A 23,606-nucleotide genomic window follows, 5' to 3' on the forward strand; every position below is an offset into this window, starting at 1 on the left:
AAGTATATTATTGGAGGCATTTAAACCCATGTGACTCTTGGTCTAAGCGGGTCAAAAAGTGACATGAGAAATAGTTGAATAAATTATTTTTATTATTTTTAATTATTATTTTTTATCACATTTCAAAAGACAGAACTTTTGCAATAAATAAATGTTGAAATACATCAATATTAGGACTGGACCGATTCGATATTTCCCTGATTTATAACGTGATTTTGGTTTATATTTCAGTACTTTGCCTGGTTCAATTTATATGAACTGTGATTTATTAATTTCTATATAAATAATATTTTCACTGTTTCCCACAGACATTTGGTCAGAGTTGTGGCTGTGGTTGTATCAGTGTGTTTATATGGTGATTTTCTTCTTCTTATCTTATATGAGAGTATGATACACTCTTGAAATTGAAATTTACAAAGCAACCAGGTTCTGACAGCAATATTTTGGGGGGTAATTGATAATGTAATCCTCCAGAGCTACACTCAGCAGTGGTTAGCAAAGAACAGTAACATGTTAGCACAGCGCTGGCAATAATCTCGTAACCGGCGTAAAACTGGCAAAAGAGGCTTTTGTGCGGCCACATTTGTCTGGCCTTTCTCGCCATGTGACTTAAAGTGTATATATATTATGAATGCAGGCGGTGGTGCGCTCCTGAAATGGCACTGCGGAGTGACAGCTGGCTGCCCGATGCAAACATCAGCTACGTGAATCCAGCAACAAGTCCTTGGTTGATTGTATTAAACTTCTGTTTTAATGGCTGCTCTGTTGAGCAGGAGACGCTCTTGAGCTTTGCTTCCCAACTGTTTACCAGGAAACGGATATGATGTTGGTCGTGCCGGCGCCATAATGTGTGGAAAAACGATTCTGGGAAGAACTATTATTTATTTATTCATATTTATACATAGAATATTGATATTTATATTTATTGATATTTATATTTGATCACATAGTTATTTAGATTTTGTATTGTCACGAAAAGGAAGTGATATATTTGAGAATACACATTTAAATAAAATATATGATAGATATGCAATAATGCCAAAACAAGGAAATATAAAAAAACAATATAAATTGTGATGAATTAAAAATGCTTGTATAATACAGGGAATACATTTATTAATAAATGTAACTCTAAACTATGATGATGTAATAATATATTTATTTATGTATGTTTTGTTTCTTTCTTCTTCTTTATTTAATCAGCCTGTGTCAGATCATGTATTGATTTATAATGTCATGTTTTTCCATCCGTCCTCTCAATGTCCTGTAATGTCAGCCTCCGTGTCCCACTAACTCATGCTTGCCATGACAAGCAATTCAACTCAAAACCAATGGTACAAAAGAAAATTTATTTCCCTATATTATACCCATCACTCTTCCCTTTTCATGTATTTTCACATTTTATCCTCCTTGAAAAAACCAATATATTTCTCAGTCAAATCTACAACAAAACACGTTCTTAGTAATGCAATGACACAGTTACAGTATTATTCAGAAGATACATAAAAGACAATCTAACAAAAAAAGATAGATGACAGAAAACTACAAAGAACGTTGGTCTTTTAACCAGGTTGTTTCTGTGCAATGGACAAGTCCACATTGCTGAGGCAGGTCCACCGAGGGTCCAGCTCTTTTGGCAACATCATGATGTCCCAGCTCTTAACATGTGAAGATCAGTAGCTTCCAACACGGGTCCTTTTGCAGCCGTCTGCTGCCTTTAACCTCCCGCACATCCCAGTTTTCTCTGCGGTCTGAGGTTGATTGGGTTCATCATAATGAATTTTGTTGATTCACAAACGTGAGAACACACATGACATTATGATCTGGAACGTGAATGATTTATTTAGATCCAATTTGCGATTGTTGCCTAATTCATTTCACCCAGGCTCTGAAAGATAGTGGATCAATAATTCAGTTAGAGTGGATTAATGTTCGCTGCAGGCCGAGTATTGGCTGGAGAAACAGAATTATCGGAGGAATTGAACGCAGCGCTTACCAAGAGCTTCCCCTCGGACCCGGGCCCTGCTCTTACTGCGCGGCTTGTTAATCCGCGCCTGCTATTAACACCGTTTTACAGATATTTGATCGATAATTCTCTTGAAATCCCAAAGAGTCTCACAGCTCTGTCCGTCTCTCTCCGTGGCAGGGATGCTCACCGTGGCCCCAAAAGGCTTCCACTGCGCCGACGCCGAGAGGACCTGCAACCCCTGCCTGGACGCTGCCAAAGCCTGCAATCTCAACGGCACCTGCAAGAGGCACCGCTCCGCCTACATCGCCACTTGCAGCAAGGAGGACCCCAACAAGGGCGAGACGTGCAGCAAGAAGCGCTGTCACAAGGCTCTGAGGATGTTCCTGGACCGCGTGCCCACCGAGTTCAGCCACCGTCTGCTGTTCTGCCCCTGCCAGACGGAGGGCTGCGCCGAGCGTCGCAGGCAGACTATTGTGCCGGCTTGCTCCTATAACGAAAAAGAGAAGCCCAACTGTTTGGAGCTGCGGAGCATCTGCCGCCTGGACTCTCTGTGCAGGTAACTTTGGGCGTTAATGTCTTTCATATTGCTGTTGACTATGACAAGGCTTTGGTCCAAGAAGAAAAATTCACACTCTTCTGACACCCAGAGTCAAGTCATCCTTACTCCATGCTCAGTGAGAGGACCAGCTTCAACTCCTTTTTACATAAAGCTGTTTCTTGGTTCAACAGCTTTGACTTCCTGAACAGATTGGTTCATCTCAGCAATGACTGATCCCGAAGGCCCTGTATATCTCACCTGCTAGAGCAGGGGTTCTTCATCTTTTTGATCTCGGGCACCATTCAAGTCATAGAACTGAATTCTTAATGTTACTATTGATTTATTTGTATTCAGTCACCATATTTAATTTACTTACACTTACACTGTGGCACAGATGAAGGCCATCCAGTCGAATCGAAATGAACCGAAACCTTGTGAAACATGAAACATGAAACCACGCCATCGATGTAAAGAATTTTTTAATAGAAAACTCCAACCACCTCCAACTCAAGTCATATTCATCAAATTAAACTGAAGAAAAAATAAATAAATAAATAAAGTTGTTGAGAAATCAGGATGTGCCATGTATAAAATAAATATTATAAAACTAGGTACAAATGTCAGGAAATATCAGGAAATAAAAATAATATATGGTTTATATAAGATAAGATATAAGATGTAAGTAAAGTGTAAATGAAAGTTTTGCCATAAAATATTCAAATACAGTTTTAAAACTGCATCAACAGGTGCTTTCATGAACAGATTTTAATGCATTACTTTTTTGATCATTTTTTTTCTTTTCAAATGTTGCAGACTTGAGCCTTAAGTTAATTGAATCACACACTACTGCCACCAAGTGGCAGGGCTGTGCACTAAACGCAGTGTCTCGTGGCCCTTAAAGGCCTCGGAAAAGCTTTTATGTGGCCCTGTAGGACGCACTCAGTGCCCATCCATGGGCTGGGGTCATATGGATTCCTTGCCACATAAGCCACTTTCACGCTGTAGGAACCTATTCCATTCTAGGAACCGTTACGCAGATTGAATTCGCGGGTCCAGTAGACGTTCACACATCAGAAACTAGCAACCAAAGCTTGTTCCAATGGTTCCTAAGGAACCATCCGTACGGTGACACCGCCAACTGCCGACACCACCTGAGGCAGTGTGGAGGGTGTGGGGGACTTTCGCTCATTATCGCGGTTTTAGACACATTTTTAATACATGAAACTCTCGATAAACACATCAGCAGAAACAGAGACTCTTAGTAATGTTGGATTTAGTCACTGAAGAGTCTGCAGTTGTGGACTCACCACTTGTCACTCAACCTGAGATGTTCCAACAAACACACACAGCTGCTGACAGACTCTCACAGACTGCAGCCCATAGTCTATGAGTGGATACTGCACTAAGTGTATAGTGGGTCCGTTGGAACTTGGAATACATGTAGATCAGGGGTCACCAACCTTTTAGCAACCGCAAGCTACGCTGAGGGCAGAGTGTGACCCAAAAGGCTAGCATCAGTTCAGTACACACTAGTGAAATCACCTTATATAATAATGGATAATAAATGGTATTCTTCTCCGATACTTGTCAAAAATCAAACAAAATAATTGGCGTATTACATGAAAATGGAAATGATTATTATTATGATCACTATTTGGGCTACTCCTTTGCTCTCATGTTGGTGACCCCTGTTGTAGATTACCTCCCAGACACACACGTAACTGGGCTGTGGACCGTGTGGGCTGAGCTCAGTGTTGCGACAGGAGCAGCTCCAGCTATCTTGGGTCACCAGCACGCGTAACGTAGCTTGTTCCCGACCCATATAGAAAGCGTAAATCATTTCCTGATTCCGTTCAGGAAAGGTGGGGGAAAATGATTGAGTCTATATGCGCCTGCACTTCCTTCATCTTGGGCTATTAAAGTGTCATTCCGTTGCCGTAGCAGTAATTAGACATTCCGGGAGGACTGCGCTATTAAACGTAGGATGAAGACGTGAGACTAAGTTGAAAGGACAACGCTCAATTAAGCTGAACAAAACATTAGCGGATCACACTGACTGCGAGGCGCCTCCATTGGATTCCAGCAGCCGGAGTCAATTCACAGCTAGCCAGCCGTGACATGTTTCCCCGTGTTAGCGCTGCTGCGAGCAGGTGGAACACAGCAGCCGTACTGTCCACTCCATCGGCTGTCATTATCTTTTTACCTTCCGGAAGGATGCGATACGTCTGGCCATCAATAATACAGCTGCTTGATGGCATACATTAGCTTAATAGCATAAAAAAAAGCCAGACATTTGAATAATTATAAGCATTTAAAAGCTCATTTATGGGCCTAATGGAGTTAAGCCTTGTGTGAAAGTTCAGCGGCGGTAATGTTGGCTGTGATGCGGCTACGATCAGGAGGGAAAACCTCTGTCTAAATTTAAATCTGCCCGGAAGAGGAATGAGTAAGCAGTTTACGCACTTTACTGATGATCAGTGACACAAGATTTGAAGGTGTTTTTCACCAATTACATGACAAAGTTTGGCTCACAATATGTTTATCTCTCAGGCCTCTGTCTGTTACGTTGAGAGGGGCCGTCAAAACCAAAGAAACAAGGGGAAGACAAAATTGAAAATAAAAGTCAAGTCATGTGTGATTATGAAATTGCACTTTTAAAATGTTGGCGTGTTTTATTAAACCACATTCCATTTAAAGAATCTCTATGTGTCTCATACATTTCAAAATCTACTGTCAATTCTGATGTATTTTAAGAAATACTCCTAAAATAGCCAACGGAAAAGACAAAATAATAATAATATATAGTCAGACGAGAAAGCTATGTTTCAGTCGCATCATAAAGAACACAAAAACAATGCACAAGACAAAAATGTCAGAGACAACGACAATGTTAGTTTTATAGTTTTACTCTGACTCCTGGAGGGCCACATAAATACAGTCACAGGGCCAGATTTGGCCCTCAGGCCACACTTTGCTCGGGTCTGCCTTAACTTTCAAGTGACTGCTCACTGGATCCAGCCACATGTTTGAGTCGTCACTCCTGTGTTAGATGGTCAACGCATCTTCATGGGACTGAAATAGAGAACAAAAGTGCCGCAGAAAACCACCAAATCAATACACAGACACCTCAAGTATCGCCACATTAATGATTCTCATAACAAGATGACGTCCATACAGACACACACCAGATGATGGTTCATTCCTGCCGTGCATGCTGGGAACACAAGAACGCATAGACCCAACACACTATAATTGAGACTGGCACCGTGAGTGTGATGTTTGTTGTGAAAACTTGTCATGTGTCACAGATCCATTAGGGCGTGTCTGTTCTCTCCATGATGTCGCACTCAATCCAGTGCTGTTTACGGCATCAGTCGGTTTCTCTTACTGGAGAGAAGTTCCACAGTCTTTGAAACAAAATGCAGAACATCACTGCTGACATGCTGCCGCTGCTGAGGCGAGTACAGAATCTTTATGTTATTGAAAAGTTAGTTGTAGCCAAAAATACACGTAGATCAGGGATCTCAGGTGACTGGTTGGAACAAAAACCGACCAGAGCACCAGACCTGTCATGTTAAATGCATGATAGGGCCGCTTTAAAAGAGCCTTTGACCTCAACAAATTTGCTTTGACAAAACATTGTTTTATTCTTTTTATTTCCTTAAATAAAAACATTAGAATATCCAATTAAATACGAGGAAAAAATAGGTCCAATTCCAGGATCCAAAACAGGAGCTGAAGAATCAGAGTCGACAAATCTGGTGGTCCAGATCGCACACGGCGGATCCGAGTGATCAAATGCACCAAGAAAAGACTTTACAGACAGCAACAAACTGAATAACAAACCGGAGCGTTTACATCCGGACACTATGCACTGGAACCAAAGGGCTTTTAGCCAGGAGAAGAAACTAGGTTGCTGAGGTGTCATGAACTGTGAAGCATGAACAGGGAGATAACACAAGACTATAAAAATAAAAACAGAATGAAACTGTACAATCACAACGCTCCCACATGAGTGACCAAAGAAGGCCCCATTAAAAATTTGAATTTAAGTGAAATGAAATCTAGAACTGCTTCATACAACAGTATCTTTTCTTAAGCTTCTCAGTACCAGAACCAAGGGTAAATGTGCACCGAAGCATCGCTCTGGTTCATGATGAATGTGCTGCTTTTTTTTTTTATTCAAGGGATATTTTTTATGTTGCCACGCAGTGCCGCGTTAAAAGCCCCCTAAATCCACTATAATTTCCAATATTCTGCTTCAAGAGTGTGTCATGCGAGGCAGGTCGTTTATCAAATAGGAAGGATTTATCAGAAACTGGCAGACACATAAATAAGCTCCAAATCATCCACAACCTTTTTTGTGCTTGTTCCAGCTACTGTTACTGTTTTCAGATCCTGGCTGTGCCACAACACGCGCGGCCACAGCCGCTCACATAAACAGGCAAGGTGAAAGCAATTTCACACGCGGTACGTGTCGTCCCGACTGGTAATTAGTGGCGATAGTGATGCATGAAAATCGCCTTTGAAAAACATATCGACTGCACTTCACATTTGTCCCCTTCCCATCCAGGTGAGCGGCTTTTACGACCAGCTGTTAATAGCCAAAGTCCAATTCCGAGTCCGTCCGCTGTGCTGTTAAAGAAGGGGGACTCCATTGCATGTGGCTCGATTCACGATTGTCTTGATAATAGCGCTCCCTTCTGCGATGCATGATTTGTATTCGGGCGGGGAGGACTGCTATCTTTGACCTTTAGGCCATCAGGTGTTGGCAGCTCATCGAGCGAGATGAAACAAAACAATAAAGCTTATTATCTGTGGCTGCCCTGCTCAGGTCAACAGCTCCACGTGATGTGGAGCCAGCGACACAGTCACTGCATGTCTCCCTGAACATGTGCGATCCTGACACAGAACGGCGCCACATTTCAACCAAACACAGATGTCATCGGTTACTACCGCGCTGACAAGGGTCTCTGGTGATTTCCAGCTGCCTTTAGGTGACTATCTTCACCGTCCCGTGAACTATGCCTTATGTCTTCTCTTTGATGTCCTCCATCATTCATCCGACAGCACCACGACCTTGGAAGTTGTTTTATATATTAGCCTTAATCCCAGCTTTTGTTTCAGTTGTTTATCAAAGGTTACTGTTAGTACATATCTACAGGTATAACTGGAGATTGCTATCACATCAGTACTTACTGTTATAAGTAGCAAGGTAGTGTCCCTCACTCCTCATCCCTCAGTGATGCCACTATAACACTTTAAAGATGGTTGGGTTATGTTACGTGGTCAGGGTCTTCCTGGCTGTAGCATCTATTGGTGGCCTGGCCTCGCCCTAATATAAGCAAGGATTGGTCATTTTGCGACTAGAAAACCCGTTGCAAAAGAGGAAACGCAAAGGCACAGAATATTTCAGCATATTCATTGAGTGCGCTTGAGCACCGCCGGCATGATCGGGGAGAGGTTCCGAGGCTGGGCAGGGCCAGGGTGAAGACGATGTAGACGGAGAACATGGAAGTTGGGGTGCACTGCTTCTCAGGTGGGAATTGGGGTTCATTTACTCGCCAAGTGATGACTTCCGCATTCGTCTGTAGGCAACTAGTAGTTTCCTGATGTTCATACAACACTTGCCCAGAGTTAAGAAGCGCACAAGTCAGATATAGGACTTTCTCAATTTCTGCCCCGCCTTGCTCTTGGTGTTCTAAACACCCTGACTGACCTTGAAGTACTGCACACCGATCAGTGCTGGCTGGCTCTCCGACGCCTGGGCGATCTGGAACGCACCCATTGTCACAAAGCGTCTACCTTCTCTTTACATCTTAGATCGTCTGCTGTGTGCGCTTGCCAAAACGTCTGCTTTGTAACTCGGAAATTCCCAGTTCCGATTACAACTGGAACACACCATATATGATCTTATTTCCATCTTAGTGCGGAGCAAGCTTAACTGTAAAATACTCTTCTCTCCAGGGAAACAAAAGTGCTTTGACTTCACCTTTTTATCACAGCAATTTCAGGGAGCCAGTATCATCTGTTGCCTCCCTGGAGAGAACCACTGCCACTGACTTGAGAGTGCCGATCCTTCAGATGCACTGAGTGACTAGAAAGCCAGAAGAAGTATTTGCTAAGACTTTTCTTTTGCCGAAAGACCCCCATCATGTATCACATTACGGTATTTTAGTAATACCAACACCCTCAGCAGCGGGAGGATGGCTGGCTGCGTTCAGGTGGATAGAGATGTGTTGATAAACTTGGCGTATGTTCATTCACCCACAGGCATGTCTCCGCTGGGGATGCTAGTTAGACTCCAACACAGCGATTCTCATTTCAACAGTAAAAGAGAAACTGAAAAGGAGAAGAAAGGAGGAGAGAAGTGTCATCGATCGAGGCAGAATAGCTACTACGGCAGATTGGAGGTCAGTGTTTTGGTATGGATCTCTGGAGCTGGAGCTTCTCGCCACACACTGTGAAAACACAGAACCTAGGCACACCCCAGTCAAGTCAGTATTGTTCTCTGACAGAACATCATAGAAAATCCGTCTCTTCGGTGACTAAAGCACTGTGCCGGATGGTATGACTTTAGGCTAAAACTGTTTCAGGTGGAGCCCAGAGCCCAATCAAATGACAGAAACTGAAAGGAAGTCTAGTATAAAATACTGCCCCCGGATTAGGCGGCGTATTGCACCGGAAGATATGTTGTCTTCTGTCCCTGCGGAGGAAGTTGTTGACATTCTGGTGAGATCCGGAGGCCAATGGACAGAGTGAAAGTATTAAATGGAGCGGCTTTTATTTGTTACACTTGGTCGTACTGCACTTTATATCCCATAATCCTCCACTGGCAGATGAAAACAGACATCCTGTTGTTGACAGCAATTCTTGTTTCCTCTTGTGTTCCCACGCTGTCTTCTCGCTAATATTTGTCTGTCTGGTCCCCATGGTGAGAGTGGGCTATATGTGAAGACACTTTTTCCGCTACATGTCGACATACAAAAGCATCCATTTTCTTTACAGGAAAAAGCCAAAAACCAAAATAAGTGGCTGCTCTTTAATCAAGTTTGTCAGTAAAAGGGAAAGATGATCCATCGCTGCTGAAGTAACCCAAGCAAAATCTGGAAAACATTCTGCTACACCACTCCCAGGACCAGTAAGTCAGCGTGTGTCCTATTTGACTGTCCTGCGAGGAAGCAGATGACCCAGATGCAAGTTCCTCCTGAGACCGAGTTCATTGAACAGATAGTGTTGTAGGTTTGTCATCGGTTTGCTACACTTTTCCCTCTTTCAAGTGAAATAAAAGGTTCTGTTAGTGACAAGGTTGAAGCCGCAGTAATAATAGAGTGTGGACATGTCTGCTTCAACAACAACAGGCTGTTCAGTCCACAAGCAAAATATATCCACTATTTTTGTTCGCATTGATGAGAAGATGAAGTGAAAAACAATAGAATTATATTGATCGAGCAACAAAGAATATGCCTAAATTTGCGAGGAACATTTGGGGAAATGGACACTGAATGATTTGGAATTGGATTTTAGACGATTCAAAAGTGTTTTCTATTCAAAAGAAAGACTGGATAGCTACTAATTAACCAAAGAAAAGGCCGATGAATGGAAGAGGAAAGTGATGGTGACAAAGCAGCTGTTCAGCAGCGACAGAAGAGAAAGATTTTTATTGATAAAAAAGAAACCATCTCTAGTAATTAGACAAAAAATGTGCTGGGCTAAATATCATTTCACTGCCAGAGTTTCTGGATGTGTAAAATCATCAGCAAACAAAACAGCTTTACGCCAATGGGAAAAAAAATGGGAAAGTGTCAGCAACATGTTTTTCTTTTAAAGTAAGATGAGTGAAGATAATACGGTTTGAGAAATAGATGGAAAAAAATCTCTCCGCGAAAGCCATCACTTCAGCTTGTGCGCTGAGAAGACAGATCATAGTATCAGTTGAAACATACTTTGTGATATTAATGTCATTGCTGACCATATAGAGGGGTTTAAATGTAGGTTAACACTCTGGGCATGATGTATTCATTTTCATTATTAGTTCTTACTGACAGAAGTCAGTTACGGACAACGCAGCCACAAAATCGAACAGGAAGGATAAGAATATGTTTCAGATGTCAAATATCTTTCTCACCCCATAACTATGTATCTCAAGTTTAATTGGTGAAAGACGTGAATTTGCTACGTTGAATTGAAATACTTTTTTCATAAAAAAGGTTAAGTCTATTGGTTTGAGTGGTGCACTTTCTTTTTCATTTTGCCTAAAATGTTCAGCAACAGACATGAGCACCTTCCTGAAAACAATTTGTTTCCAATAACCTTATCAACAGTGATAAACAAATCATAATTTTGCCATGAAATTAATATTACCAGTGAGTCAAGAACTAGTAGAGTGCTCACTTTTAGAATCTCGATTTCCAAGTTGATGCTACACATGAAACCAACACCAGCTTAGTCCACAAAGTCTCACGTTTTTTTTTCGCCCTATGTGATGAAACAGACTCACAAATGCATTTTCCATGTGTCAAAGACAGCAGTGTCACCCTCCGAGATGTGACTTAGCCGAAGCAAACCAAACAGACTGTAATGGAGACAGAGACAGACCAGCAGCTTCTACCTTCGAAGGATGGTTCTAGAACTTATGGCTCCTTGTAACCATCACCATTAAACTCTTTATACTTCATATCACAAATCAAAGGTCCAGGATGTAAAAAGATACTGCAGGATATGGGCTGTGCTTTTGTGTAGGACCGGCGTTTAAACCAAATATTGCAGTGTGGAAAAGAAGTAAGGAGAAGGAAAAATGTCCCTTGTGTGACGCAAACAAAGGACCAGATTCTGTTCTGGAGGTCTCCTGGCCAAAAGTATATAATCACACAATGCATCAGCATTTCCTCGCATTCCTCTCTGAGTCTGGCCGCCGACCAAAAAAAAAAAAACAGCCCTGTTTCTCTCTATCCACCTGCACTACAAGCCATCAAAGTGAAGTGTCGGTTCTGACTGTGTAAAGCTCTGATTTTGCAAGCGAAGCATGTGTCCATTTTTGACCTTTTCCTCATTCATAGTACAGTTTTCTGCAGTAATCAGGCCGGTGCTCTGGCTGAGACGTGCTTGGCTTTTCTGGCCGCTCATAAGGGCAGCACACAGGAAAGAGGAGAGGGGCAGTGAGAGGGATGGAGCTTGAGCCTTCGATTCCAATACATGGATTAGTATATGCCCATTTATTTTCCATAGAGAAATCTCTGAGGGGCTACGGTATAGCGGAAAACTGCAGTCATTACTGAAGAGGCTCCATCCCTGCTCTAACAATCACTTCCTGCTCAGGTATTTATTATTTATGCCAGCATTATCAATAGGACGTTACATTTAACTACACTGTCTGTGTGGTTTCCAGCGTTTCAATTAGGGGCCGTCGCCACCAACCTCATCGGCAGGTCTTTTCTTTAAACTCTTTCAAATATTTAGTTTACTGATGGAGTTTTTAATGACTGGCCAGAACTGCGCTGTACTGCGCTGCCAACTTTTGTTCCCAGGGACAATTTAACCATCTGTTTGACGTGTACACTGCGTGAGGAGGAGCGGTGTTTGCCTTGTTCATGGTGTATTTAGGGAATTCAGATAACCTTGAATAATCTGCTCAACCTCTAACACGCGCTCACAACCCACTGGTGTTTTGCGCACATCTGATTTCCTGCAGCACTTTCAGCGGTGGTTGCTGAAGTCAGAATGGAGGGAATAAATCAATTATCCTTGTGTGAGAATTGAAAGAGGCTCAGGCCTCGTGTCACTCATGGGTACACTGGCAGAAGTGAAGTGCGATGAGGAGCCCCGGTGTCTTGGGGGTCATGTCTGGAGCACGTTCAACGTGACAGAAGCTGCGGCGCTCTGCTTTCAACCATTAACCAAGATTACGAGACCATTAAGTCTCATTTTTCGCTTTTTGTCTGACTGAAATCAATTGAACTCCTTACTTAGCAAAGCAAAGTTATTGTTGCTGTAAAGTGCGTCACAGAAAAAGCTGCCCTTCCTTTAGCTCATGTAGGTGCACATATTGGTGAATGGTTCTTAGTGGGACCAAGTGGGATTATGTGGATAGATTTAAGGGTACTTTATTTTAAAACAATGTTGGATAGAACAACATGGACTACTCTCGTATCAATGGTTTCCGTGTACGACAACATGAACAATACAACATGTATGTACAGCAGTATGTTTTTATTACAACAGTGGGCTAGCATCCAAGCTAACGTTAGTATCGTCCTACCTCTAACAGATCTTCGGCTCTGCCCATTGCTTCTCCATGGGTTCACCAAACCTAGTGAAATTATCAGCGGCGATGCAAGAGGTTTCAAAAACATTGGAGCTGGCATTTCCAAAACGTCTCCAACACTCCAACGCATGCAGGAAACAAAACGCAGCACGGCACACGCGTGACGTCCCAATTCTTAGGGGAGTCAATCACTTCACTTCGTCATCGGAGGGCACTGAAACCAAGTGCTAGTGTTAGGGTGAAAAATGGGACACAGCGTCTCCTTGCTTATCCAGCAACCAAAGCACTTCAAACCAAGTCACCCTGACTCACACCATCTGTACTGGGATCGAACCATAACCATCTGAGTCACATCACCCGTGACCAGTCATGTTGAGCTGAAGCCAATAGAAAAAGGCTCAGGACCAAGGTCCCAGGTGTCAATACTAGAACAGCCCTGTATTTTTGGAGGGATGTGGAGCATCTGGGACAAAGTTGAAATGATGAGCCACTGAGCTGCAAAGGGTCAGATAATGCGAGGAGCTCTGTCATTCGTGAGAGGCTCAGAGTAGCTACCGAAATGTCAAAAGCCAATGGGTAGTCCATTCAGCCAAGTGCTTACTGGACACCTATTTGGTGAGGTATGTCCAACCCAGGATACGCTGGAGACATAGCATGTCTCTTTGCGAGTAGTTTTATCTGAAGAGTAAGTCTTGTTCTCGTATGGGCCCAGACCATACACAAGGAGGTGGTGACAGGTGGATTCGTAATTGTGATATATGGTACGAGAAGCTATATGCAGAAGTTTGGACGATCGGACGGACGGACGGACGGACAGACAGACAGACAGATAGGTAGATAGATAGATAGATAGGTAGGTAGGTAGGTAGGTAGGTAGATAGATAGATAGATAGTTAGATAGATGGATCTTTGAAGACCTCCAGGAACAAACTGCAGAAATTTATGGATAATAAATAAATACAACCTTTCAGGTAGATTTTTCTTTTTCATATAAGGGAAGTGCAGTAACGGCACTCAGCTTTCAAGGTCACGGCTTTATTGTCTGGCTTTTTATGATAATTGTTATGACATAATGAGGCATGCTGCGCCCCGTATGAAATTCTGTCGTGAGAGAGTAATAGTCAAATCTGGATGTTGCCAAGGTTCATTGTTTGCTCTGGCATTTAACAGCAAGTGACAAAAGGACACGCAAGGCTGCTGAGTCCTATTGATTTAACCAGGGTCAAATTCCATGACTGGGAGTTTGCACATGAGCACTGGAGACGACGAAGACAAACATTAATGATGCGAGGAGGTGAGGCGCGAGAGGAAGGGGAAAAGTGGAGGGACGAGAAGATAAGGTCAGAGTGGCACAAAGGAAGAAGGAATGAAAGAGAAAAGCCGAGTTGAGAGCCACATCTTTTATTTTTCTCATTTGCTCTCATGTAGCCGCCATTATGTTGCCAGCTATTGTGTCAGGGTTATTATCATGGCTCTCAGTAGATGAGGGAGCGATAGCATCTCTGAAGCCTCTGCGGGCTGACGACTGAGGCACTGATAAGCGAGGAGAGCAGTAATTTCACATTTAACACAAATTATCATCCAGAGAAGAGCTCATATTTGGAGATGAAGCATGACGGGGGAAAGTTTCTCAGCCGCCGCCTCGCCATTCTGTGTGTTGTTTTTAGATGCGGATAGGAAGCTATTAGATGACTTTGCACGCCGATAACGGTTTTTCCTCCCGCGTCTCCGCCGTCATGCAGGAATGGCTTTCCAGGACTGACACTCATCTGGTTTCAGTTGTTTGTCATGGGCGTCAAGTGATTGGAATAAGAATCTATATAAAAAGCCATTAGCTTTCTATTACTGCCAAGCCGGACAGACAGGCACTCTGCCGAAAAGCCGAATCACTGTGTTTAAAGTGTCAGGTTGGTTGAGAGAAGTCTACCTCTGAGGGGGCTCCCCACCACTTCCCCAGGGGCTGAGTGGCTGAAATGACCATAAAACTCTTTTGAGCTCGACAGCATGTAATTTTAGCGACGAGTGGCGCTTCATCGGAGTATAATGGAAAACCTGTGGAAGCTGTGAAATGTGCTGCATCCCAGTGTTGGAACACCATTGTCTGAACACTCAGGAGACCTCTCTAAACTTTAAATTACTGTTTTTAAGCCGTCATTGTCTGGAAAAGCTACACATCCAGGGAAGAAATGGTGGTGCTTGTTCTGAAATCTGGCAGTCTTTGTCAGCACAGGGGGGGGAATAGGATTCGGAAGCGGCTTTGTCGTCTCAATAGAGTTGTTCTGTTTGCTATTTTCATGTTGTATCTTTTGATCATGTGGGGAGAGAAGGGGTCCAAATACAGCTCAACAATGTCAGGGCTCTTTGAGCCAGGATCACCTGGGCAGGAGTGTAAATGTATGTTGTCATGCATAACTGTTGCTGAGGACAACAAAATCTAATTTATAATCTTATTTCATTGGTCTCAAGTGTTCTTGCCTTGATTTGACATTGACAGAGGTCGAGTTGAGGTCCATCAAAAATCAGGTCAGAAACAAGCCCCTTTGTCTTTTCTGTTTCTAGTAAAAAAAAAAAAGCAGGAAATGAAAAATCGTGCTCAAAAAAGTGTGAATATGTAACTGAGGTTTGTTGTTCTGTGGACCACCACGAGCACAAAAGTCAGTTTAAATAGTGAGCTGATCTCTCTGCCTTCGTGTATTACAGTACAACTGAACAGTACAACTGAGCTTGATCAATAAACCACTAGAAAACAGAGACGTCGCATACCTCCAGCATATCTTTACAATATAGACTCAGGGCAAAATAAGTTATACCCTTCTGTGCATGATCCAAACGGCTGTTATACAACCGCTGTGCCGCAGTGTTCGCAGCCTCCACAGAGAACGTATATCTGTGTGGACATATTAGTGAAATATTTTGTCTCTGTAGTTGAATCATACTCGATTCCGACGCGTGTTTTGATCCATCCAAAATCCAAATGGACCTACTGAACGCGACCAAAACTAAATCAGCTCTTTTTATTATCATTCTTTTAAATCTTTTCACGAAGATACTTGAACAACACTGGAGGTACTAAGACAGTAACCAGAAGTACTTATTGCAGATAAGATAGATGAAGCATCAAAATAATATCATTCAAATATTTATTGAAAAACATCCAGTATTATGCAAATTTTAGGGCCTTCTCATTGATCTTATGGACAAATATATGCCATTAGACTTGAATTATTGGTATTCATATACATGCACATCTGGGACTGTTGAGATGTTCAGATGCTGGACAAAGTCTAAATGACTCACCAACCTGGCTGTTTTCAGGTGACCATCCAAACACCAGGGAAGTGAGCTTTGTATGATATGAGCCGTCAGTTGCATTGTAATAGGAGAAGAAATGTGTGTCAATAAAAAACAAACATCATATTACAGGACATTGAAGAGCTGCGTCTTCATCTCTGTGTCTTGGTGTTTGGCCCTTACTTTAATCTCACCGTAGAGCTACCTTCTTTTGACAGTCACAGCGTTTTTAACCGACCAATTGTGTATACTGAAATGAAAATCCATTAACCACGCACTCGCTAGTTCCAAGCAACAATTCATTATTTGAAATAAGAGGGAACGCTTATGTGAACCCTAAAATGTGGATGACCTGAAGAGAATTTAGAGTGGTTAACTGAGCATGGAATTCTGCAGGAGGAGATGCCTGGTTACTGAGATTGCAAAATGTGGTTACGACTCTACCTCCCGGGGCAGACGGGCGGGACCATAAAATAGCCAGATGGTGGTAAAAATAAATGCAGTCTGATGAAAGGGAGGCGTAAAAGTGTTTACAATTCAACCAAGGTGGCAGCAAAGATGAACAAATGACACACAAGCCGCTTCACAAACTAAAACCCATTACAAAACAAAAGCCGCCACAAAGTTCGGAAAGAACAGCAATTTAAAACAGGTTAGCTGGAAAACTTGCGGGAGTCTTGTGTTGGGTGCTGCGTGATGCTGGAGGTGGATGACAGGCAACGCTGGCAGCAGAGGTGGAATTACATGATGTTCTTCAAGGCAGGACCACAGGACGTGACGGAAATTCACTCACACAGCGGCAGCTAATGCAAGCAGCCAGCTGTCTTCAAAATGCTCAACTCAGACTGAAGCATCTTTAAATGTTTGCTCATTTGAATGATGGTATTCTCTCTTTATCATACCAGGACATCAGCTTCGTGTCGTGTGTATTTATCGCTGGTAAACGTGTGTGTGTTATCAGAGTCGGCGTATAGCGACATGTGTCCCGGTCATATCAGCATCCGAGCTGTCCTGCTTTCTGGGGCGACACTCGAGATGAGCTGTTCGCCACATGTGACCAGCCGAGCCGCTGCGGCTGATTGGTCGGAAGCAAGATGGAGTTGAAGTTCCGATAATGAAGTGGAGTCTGAGTGGCGCTTTCAGCTGGAGGCTTGGAGTCATCCACACCACTGACTGATTCTCTGCTGACACAAGATGAGAGGGACGACTCACACGGGGAGATTACAAGCTCATTAGTATACGTTGGCTTATTAGTGTCTGAACGCTGTGAGCTCAGCCTTTTACCGGACACTTTCCTGAATGGTGCAAACAATTGTCGGGACACTTTCTAAGTGGCATGGTCGACAGCTCACGGAAAAAAAGGGTGGAGTTTTTATATATATATATATATATATATATATATATATATATATATATATATATATATATATATATATATATATATATATATATATATATATATATTCACACACTGCCTGGCCAAAAAAAAAAAAGTCGCCACTAAAAAAAAGGGTCATACACTCTAACATTTCGTTGGACCGCCTTTAGCTTTGATGACAGCACGCATTTGCTGTGGCACTGTTTCGATAAGCTTCAGGATTCTCAATGGGGTTCAGGTCTGGACTCTGTGGTGGCCAATCCATGTGTGAAAATGATGTCTCATGCTCCCTGAACCATTTGAGCCCGATGGATCCTGGCATTGTCATCTTGGAATATGCCCGTGCCATCAGGGAAGAAAAAATCCAGGTGGCGACTATTTTTTTGGCCAGGCAGTGTATATTAGTGGTGGGACTTTAAGGACATTAATTTAATTTAATTTAATTTAATTTAATTTAATTTAATTGAACAGTTTGCTCTCCAGACAACAGGGAACCTTTGTAAGTGCAGGAGTTCCTGGTCCACTGATCACACTGATGCACAAGACACGTGGCAGCTAGGATGATAACAACAACAACAAACATGGAGGAATCCCTGAACAAAAGCAAACAAAAGCATCTGTTTGCTTTTGTTCAGGGAGGTTTTTCACTACACAATGGCCAGGGTTTCCACTACTCTGAATGTACTTGAAATGGACTTTAAAAGCGCTTTAGTTTAAATAAGGTCATATAAAAACTTGAATATAGACACCATCGTGGTTTATTGTGCTACTGTCAAACTGATGCAAAATAAACAGTAGTTTGTATGAAAAATCTACCTGAAATGAGTTGTATGAGTCAGTAATATACTAAATTCATTCAAATAGAAAAATGTGGCTTTTTGTGGCAAATATTCTTATACGTTTAAACTGGGATTCATTGAGATTAATTAATCAATTAATTAGATTATTTTTTTAATCGAATCCCACCCCTAATATATATATATATATATATATATAAAGGAAACCTCCACATCGGGGGAAGCCAGATGCATAAAAAAAACAAAAAAAAAAAAGAAGAAGAAGAAGTAAAGGAAGCCCACATCACTGACATTATAGGTTCTCAGTCTTCATTGCAGCGTGTGAAAGAGGAGTGGCAGGAACTGGCAGCTGCTGTAAAAGCAGCTGAGCCAAAATCGATGGATTTTAAATCATCTCAAAATGCTTCTTCGAGACATAAATAAAGACGACAACAAAGGAAAATTGCACTATAATTTTTCTTTGTTTCCATTGGTTTATTTAAACAGGCAATGCTGTTTCAGTTAGTTATCGTTTTATGAAAAAAGTTCATTTTTATTTAATTTCAGTTAACAAAAAGGATTTACAGTTCTAGAGAGAGAGAGAGAGAGAGAGAGAGCAGCTGCCAGTTCCTGCCGTAAAAAAGTACATTTTTGGCAAAAACTGGTATCAGTGTGTCCCTACTCAAAAGCTTGCGATGAAGTTGCGCTGCTGCGCATCTGCCACTCACAGTTCACTAGACAGAGATATGTAAATTCAAAATTCCACCTGTTTAGGCATCAGCAGCACAGTTGGTTATTCATGTAAAATGTCTGTCACAAGGGCTCAGAGACTATTCTGTCCGCGCACCTGTCAGTCTCGCCTCACCATAGTGCTGCTAGGAATTGCATCCAGGAAGTCAAAAATAAATAATTCTCTGGCATCATAAGTCATGTGAGCGAGGAAATGGATGCAAACGAAACATTTGCATGTTTGTGTACAACTCTCACAGAGTGTGTGTTGCGCTCTAACAGCTGTGTATGAATATTAAGACGGCATCCTCCAGATTTTAATTATCATTTCAGAATTGTTTTGCAAGCAAAAACACTTATTTCTTCATTTCTTCTCAAGGATTTATAAATTAACACGTTTCACAAATTGGCGATTGTCGGATTGGATTTTGCGGTAAAAATAACAAGCAAAGCGACTGGCGACAGTTGTTGCCCACGTAAGCAAATCGGGCTCTTTCAAAAAATAAAAAGCTTCATTTTAATTCCACGTAGAGAGAAAGAGAGAGAGTGAGAGAGAGTGGGAGGGAGGGAGGCTTAAAAAAATAACACACTCGTTCAGGAAAGAGAAAAGTTCCCGTGGCATTCAGGGAATAATGGCTCTGAACAACAAAGATGTTTTGGAAGTTTAGCAAAAGAGATTGCGAACATCGCTGCTGAGCTATGTGTTTTATTGCCCTACAGTTGTAAAGAGGTTTCTGCTGTGATAATAACACACACGCCGGGAATTTATGAAATATTAATGCCAATGCAATTGAGCATAGGAAGCAGAATATTAGTCTTGAAATTGAACTTCAAGTTCAGCAGTAGCAGCTGTTGTTCTCGCTTCGCTACAGTCGGTGCGTCTAGCATCCACGATCAGCATCATATGTTGAGCTGCCTGCAACTTTGACAAACACTGCAAAGATATTGGCCTCCTTCAACTCTTTCTGAGTACCACAAGAAGAAGCTAGTGCAACCAGTAGTAGTCCGGATTTCTTGCTTGGTGTTTTTTTTTTAGCCCTTTGGGCTACAGAGATTTTTTCTTTTTTCAATGAAATAATCCACTCAGTTCAACCCACTCTATTTTTAAAGGCTGTAGCTTGAAAATGGCTAGAGATGAAGAGGTAAGGTGGGAGAAAAGAACCTTCCGTGTGATCCGAGTTTGGCGGGGTAGTGAATTGACTCATCTATTTACTACCTGCAGTGTAGTTTGTGAATACTGTACATCCAGCACTATATTTGCATATTGACTTGTTTAAATGTCATGATGCTGCCTGCCGCAAATTTGTGACTTCCCCATTTGCTCCCAGAGGGTCAATGCAGTCCTCATGGGGTCAGAGTGCAACTACAAATGAAGTTGATCGATACTGAAAAGCTATCAAAAACAGTAAAATAATGCCTTTATACCTTATATTATACACATTGTTTTTCCTTACCAAGACATTCTCCACATCCAATATTCATTTATATACTCACTATCCTAAAATGAAAACTACTTAAATTAAGTTAATGTATGGTGAAATAACCATAATTATCCTTTCTTTCTTCTTCCTTCTTTTCTTCCTTCTTTTCTTAGATAGTGAAAGGAAATCAAGTCAAATTCAAAACTTTGTCATCTCCCCACTTTTGCCGAATGTTTCCTTGTTTATTTTTTTAATATTATCTCTTATCTAATTTTTTTTTTTACCTTTTAAAAGTGGTATATACAATTCATTATTTATTATTATATGTGTCCCTCTAATAAACAACATTTTCTTCTCTATGTGTTAATAACAAAAATAAAATAATTTATTGTTTGCATTAATATATTCTGTTTCTTGTTACGAAATGACCCAAGTGTGTGATTTTGTCATTCCGTTTCACTGCCCTTCTTTAGTCATTGTCCTACTTTTTTCACCATGCCAAAATCCTATATGTCACGCTGACCTTTTGCCAAAATAGTGTTATTTTCGTCCTTAAATTTTTTTTTAAAATAACGTTTTTGCTTATAACACAATTCTATTTCTCCAGTTATTTGCTCATGTCAGCCCCCGCTTGTGCCTGAGAGCCAGTTTTGAACCCACAAACCAGAATTTTGCACACAGAACAGCGGGTCTCGGTCGGGGTGTTCAGATCATTAATTTAATGGTATATTCAGCCGGATAAAGCGAAGAGTCACACCAGATTTTTTGCTAAGAATCAGCATTGTGTGGAGGAAATCCAGCCTCTTGCTGCGGGATCAATATGACCATTCCATTTTAATACTTTAAACATATGGTTCAATTTCAAACCCAAAGGTCAACTTCTGTTCATAAGTTGCCTGAAATTAAATGCCAACCAGAGAGCACAAGTGCTGGGCGCCATGCTTCTGTGTGTGTGTGTGTGAGGCTCGCGACGTGTAAAGGACACATCATTTTAAGGTCCATTATTTTGAACTTAAGACTGCAAAAAGTGGTCAGTGCGGGTCAGAGTGAATCAGTCATGACATGGTGACGGAGAGGGAAACGTGGTTGTGATTCACTTAGTGGGCAGCGGTGATGTGAGCAATGCCGACAGAGCAACTTTGCACACGCTACTCCAAATAAACCTACTTAAGTGGATTACCAATGCCACCCCGAGGGCCTCCACTGACTTAAAGCTCCTTATCACTAACACTCACCGAAACAAAACACACTATTTTTATCTGCTACCACAGTTTGTAGGGGGGGAAAAAGGCGGTTTGGGCCACAATAGAGATGTCTGCGATAAGCAGGGAGCGGCAAACCCAACGAGGCGAACGGTTTCATCGTTGCGTGAATCCACCACTGTCGGCTTCATTGTGAAAACAGTGAGTTGGTGTTGAGGTGAGCTGGTTGTTATTCAGGACACCTGTTGTACAGCCCTCAAAGCAGATGTTTCACCCTTTTGATGCGGGTCACAATTGGCAGTGGAGTGGAAAATGGTGCCAAAAAAATCAGTTCCAAGGCGTGCGCACGTGCGCGCGTGCATGTGTCTTCAGTCAAACACGCTGCATGATTTAGTTTTCCTCCTCTCATTGCCGGTGTGTGTGTGTATTTCCCATGGTTCAGGTCCAGACTGGCTGACTTCATGGCCAACTGCAGAGGGAACCCTCCAACAGTGAGCACCTGCCCCAACCAAGACAATCACCAGGCCTGCTTGGCCTCCTACACCAGACTCATTGGTGAGCAAGGCGTGGCACACGACTTCGTTTTAAACATCGCCTGTGTTTGTTGGAGACCCACTTCTGTATCACGTCGAGTATGTAAAAAAATATATAGTGTCAATCACACATCTGGATGCTGAAGAAAGACTATGAGGAGTGGTAAACAGAATGATGGATCAAAGATGCAATATTGATCCACCTGAAAAAAAAATAATAAAATAAAATAAAATAATAATAATAATAATAATAATAATAATAATAATAATAATAATAATAATAATAATAATAATAATAATAATAATAATATATTTAAAAAAACATTTCTGACTAACACAGTCTTTTATGTTTTTGTAGTTATTGTACAATAATAACAACAACAACAACAATAATAATAATAATACATAAAAACAGTTCTGCCTTACACATTGACTCTTTTATATTTTTGTAGTTATTGTATAATAAAAATAATAATAACACATTTAAAAAACACATTTCTGCCTCACACACTGAGTCTCATATAATTTTTATAGTTATTGTATCATAATAATAACATCAACAACAACAATAATAATACTAGCTGTAGTTGTATTATTAATTTTTGGTATTAATTTTTAAACATATCTGCTGTTTTTGAGGCGTTTGGTTTGGACAAAATGGTCGTATTAATTAGTTTCCTAGACCTTATGATGCGTTTGTTATCAGGCATCATATCTAACGTCTTGTGACATTTATAGAATATCATGACTAATATTCAGTCAAAATCCATTTTTCTATCTATATTCTATATTTTACTTACTATATTCGGTGTCCTGCACACTGATCATTTTACCCTTGCTTTGTTCTCAAAACTATAACTGTTGTTATTATTATTGCGGTTTTATTTATTTATTTATTTTTACACAGCTATTGTTTTTAAGGGTTTAGTTAGTGTTATGTGAATTAATTCCCTAGTACTTATGTTGCATTTGCATTTGTGTAGTTGTAGTTTGATTTGTTGTAGACAGTCTGAACAAGAGTCCCATGTTTCCATTGCAGTAACCACTAGTCCCCCTGACTGGCTCAATGTTTCATGATATACAGATATTAAAAAACAGGTGTCAGTACACTTTAAATTGGTGTTGAACTCAGTGTAATGCTATTCATATGGATTTCAGCTCTTGTGGGCCACATAAAATTTGGACCCAGAGCCTCAAGTGTGATGTGATATGAAGAATTCAGTCACACAGAATATTACATCTTATAGCTCATGTATTGAATCACATCATATCCAACCCTGCAAAGAAGGTAAATGTTACTTCATGACTATTATCTAACACAAGTGAGCCTGGGCCAAACAGCATTACATGAGCTCCATCAAGGCGCTTGCAAATCATGTAAAGCTGAAGGCTACAAAAGCTTTCTGCCATTAAAAACACGACGTATATTCATGGTTACATTATCGCTGACCATGCGTCATAAATTGTGTAAAAGGAGGCGACAGAGCCTCCTGGATTCCTCAGGA

The 23,606-nt window shown here is 41.4% G+C and overlaps 1 protein-coding gene across 1 annotated transcript in view; it reads left to right on the forward strand.

Moving 5' to 3' along the window:
* LOC128762545 (GDNF family receptor alpha-2-like) overlaps positions 1-23,606 on the forward strand; it is a 96,839-nt gene that overhangs the window by 55,257 nt on the left and 17,976 nt on the right. The window contains exons 4-5 of the mRNA XM_053870857.1: positions 2,147-2,525; positions 22,011-22,123. Of these exons, the coding sequence (XP_053726832.1) occupies positions 2,147-2,525; positions 22,011-22,123 (492 nt within the window). The remainder of the gene's footprint in view (positions 1-2,146; positions 2,526-22,010; positions 22,124-23,606) is intronic.

The sequence above is a fragment of the Synchiropus splendidus genome, chromosome 7 (genome assembly GCF_027744825.2).
Source record: "Synchiropus splendidus isolate RoL2022-P1 chromosome 7, RoL_Sspl_1.0, whole genome shotgun sequence".
Lineage (NCBI taxonomy): Eukaryota > Metazoa > Chordata > Actinopteri > Syngnathiformes > Callionymidae > Synchiropus > Synchiropus splendidus.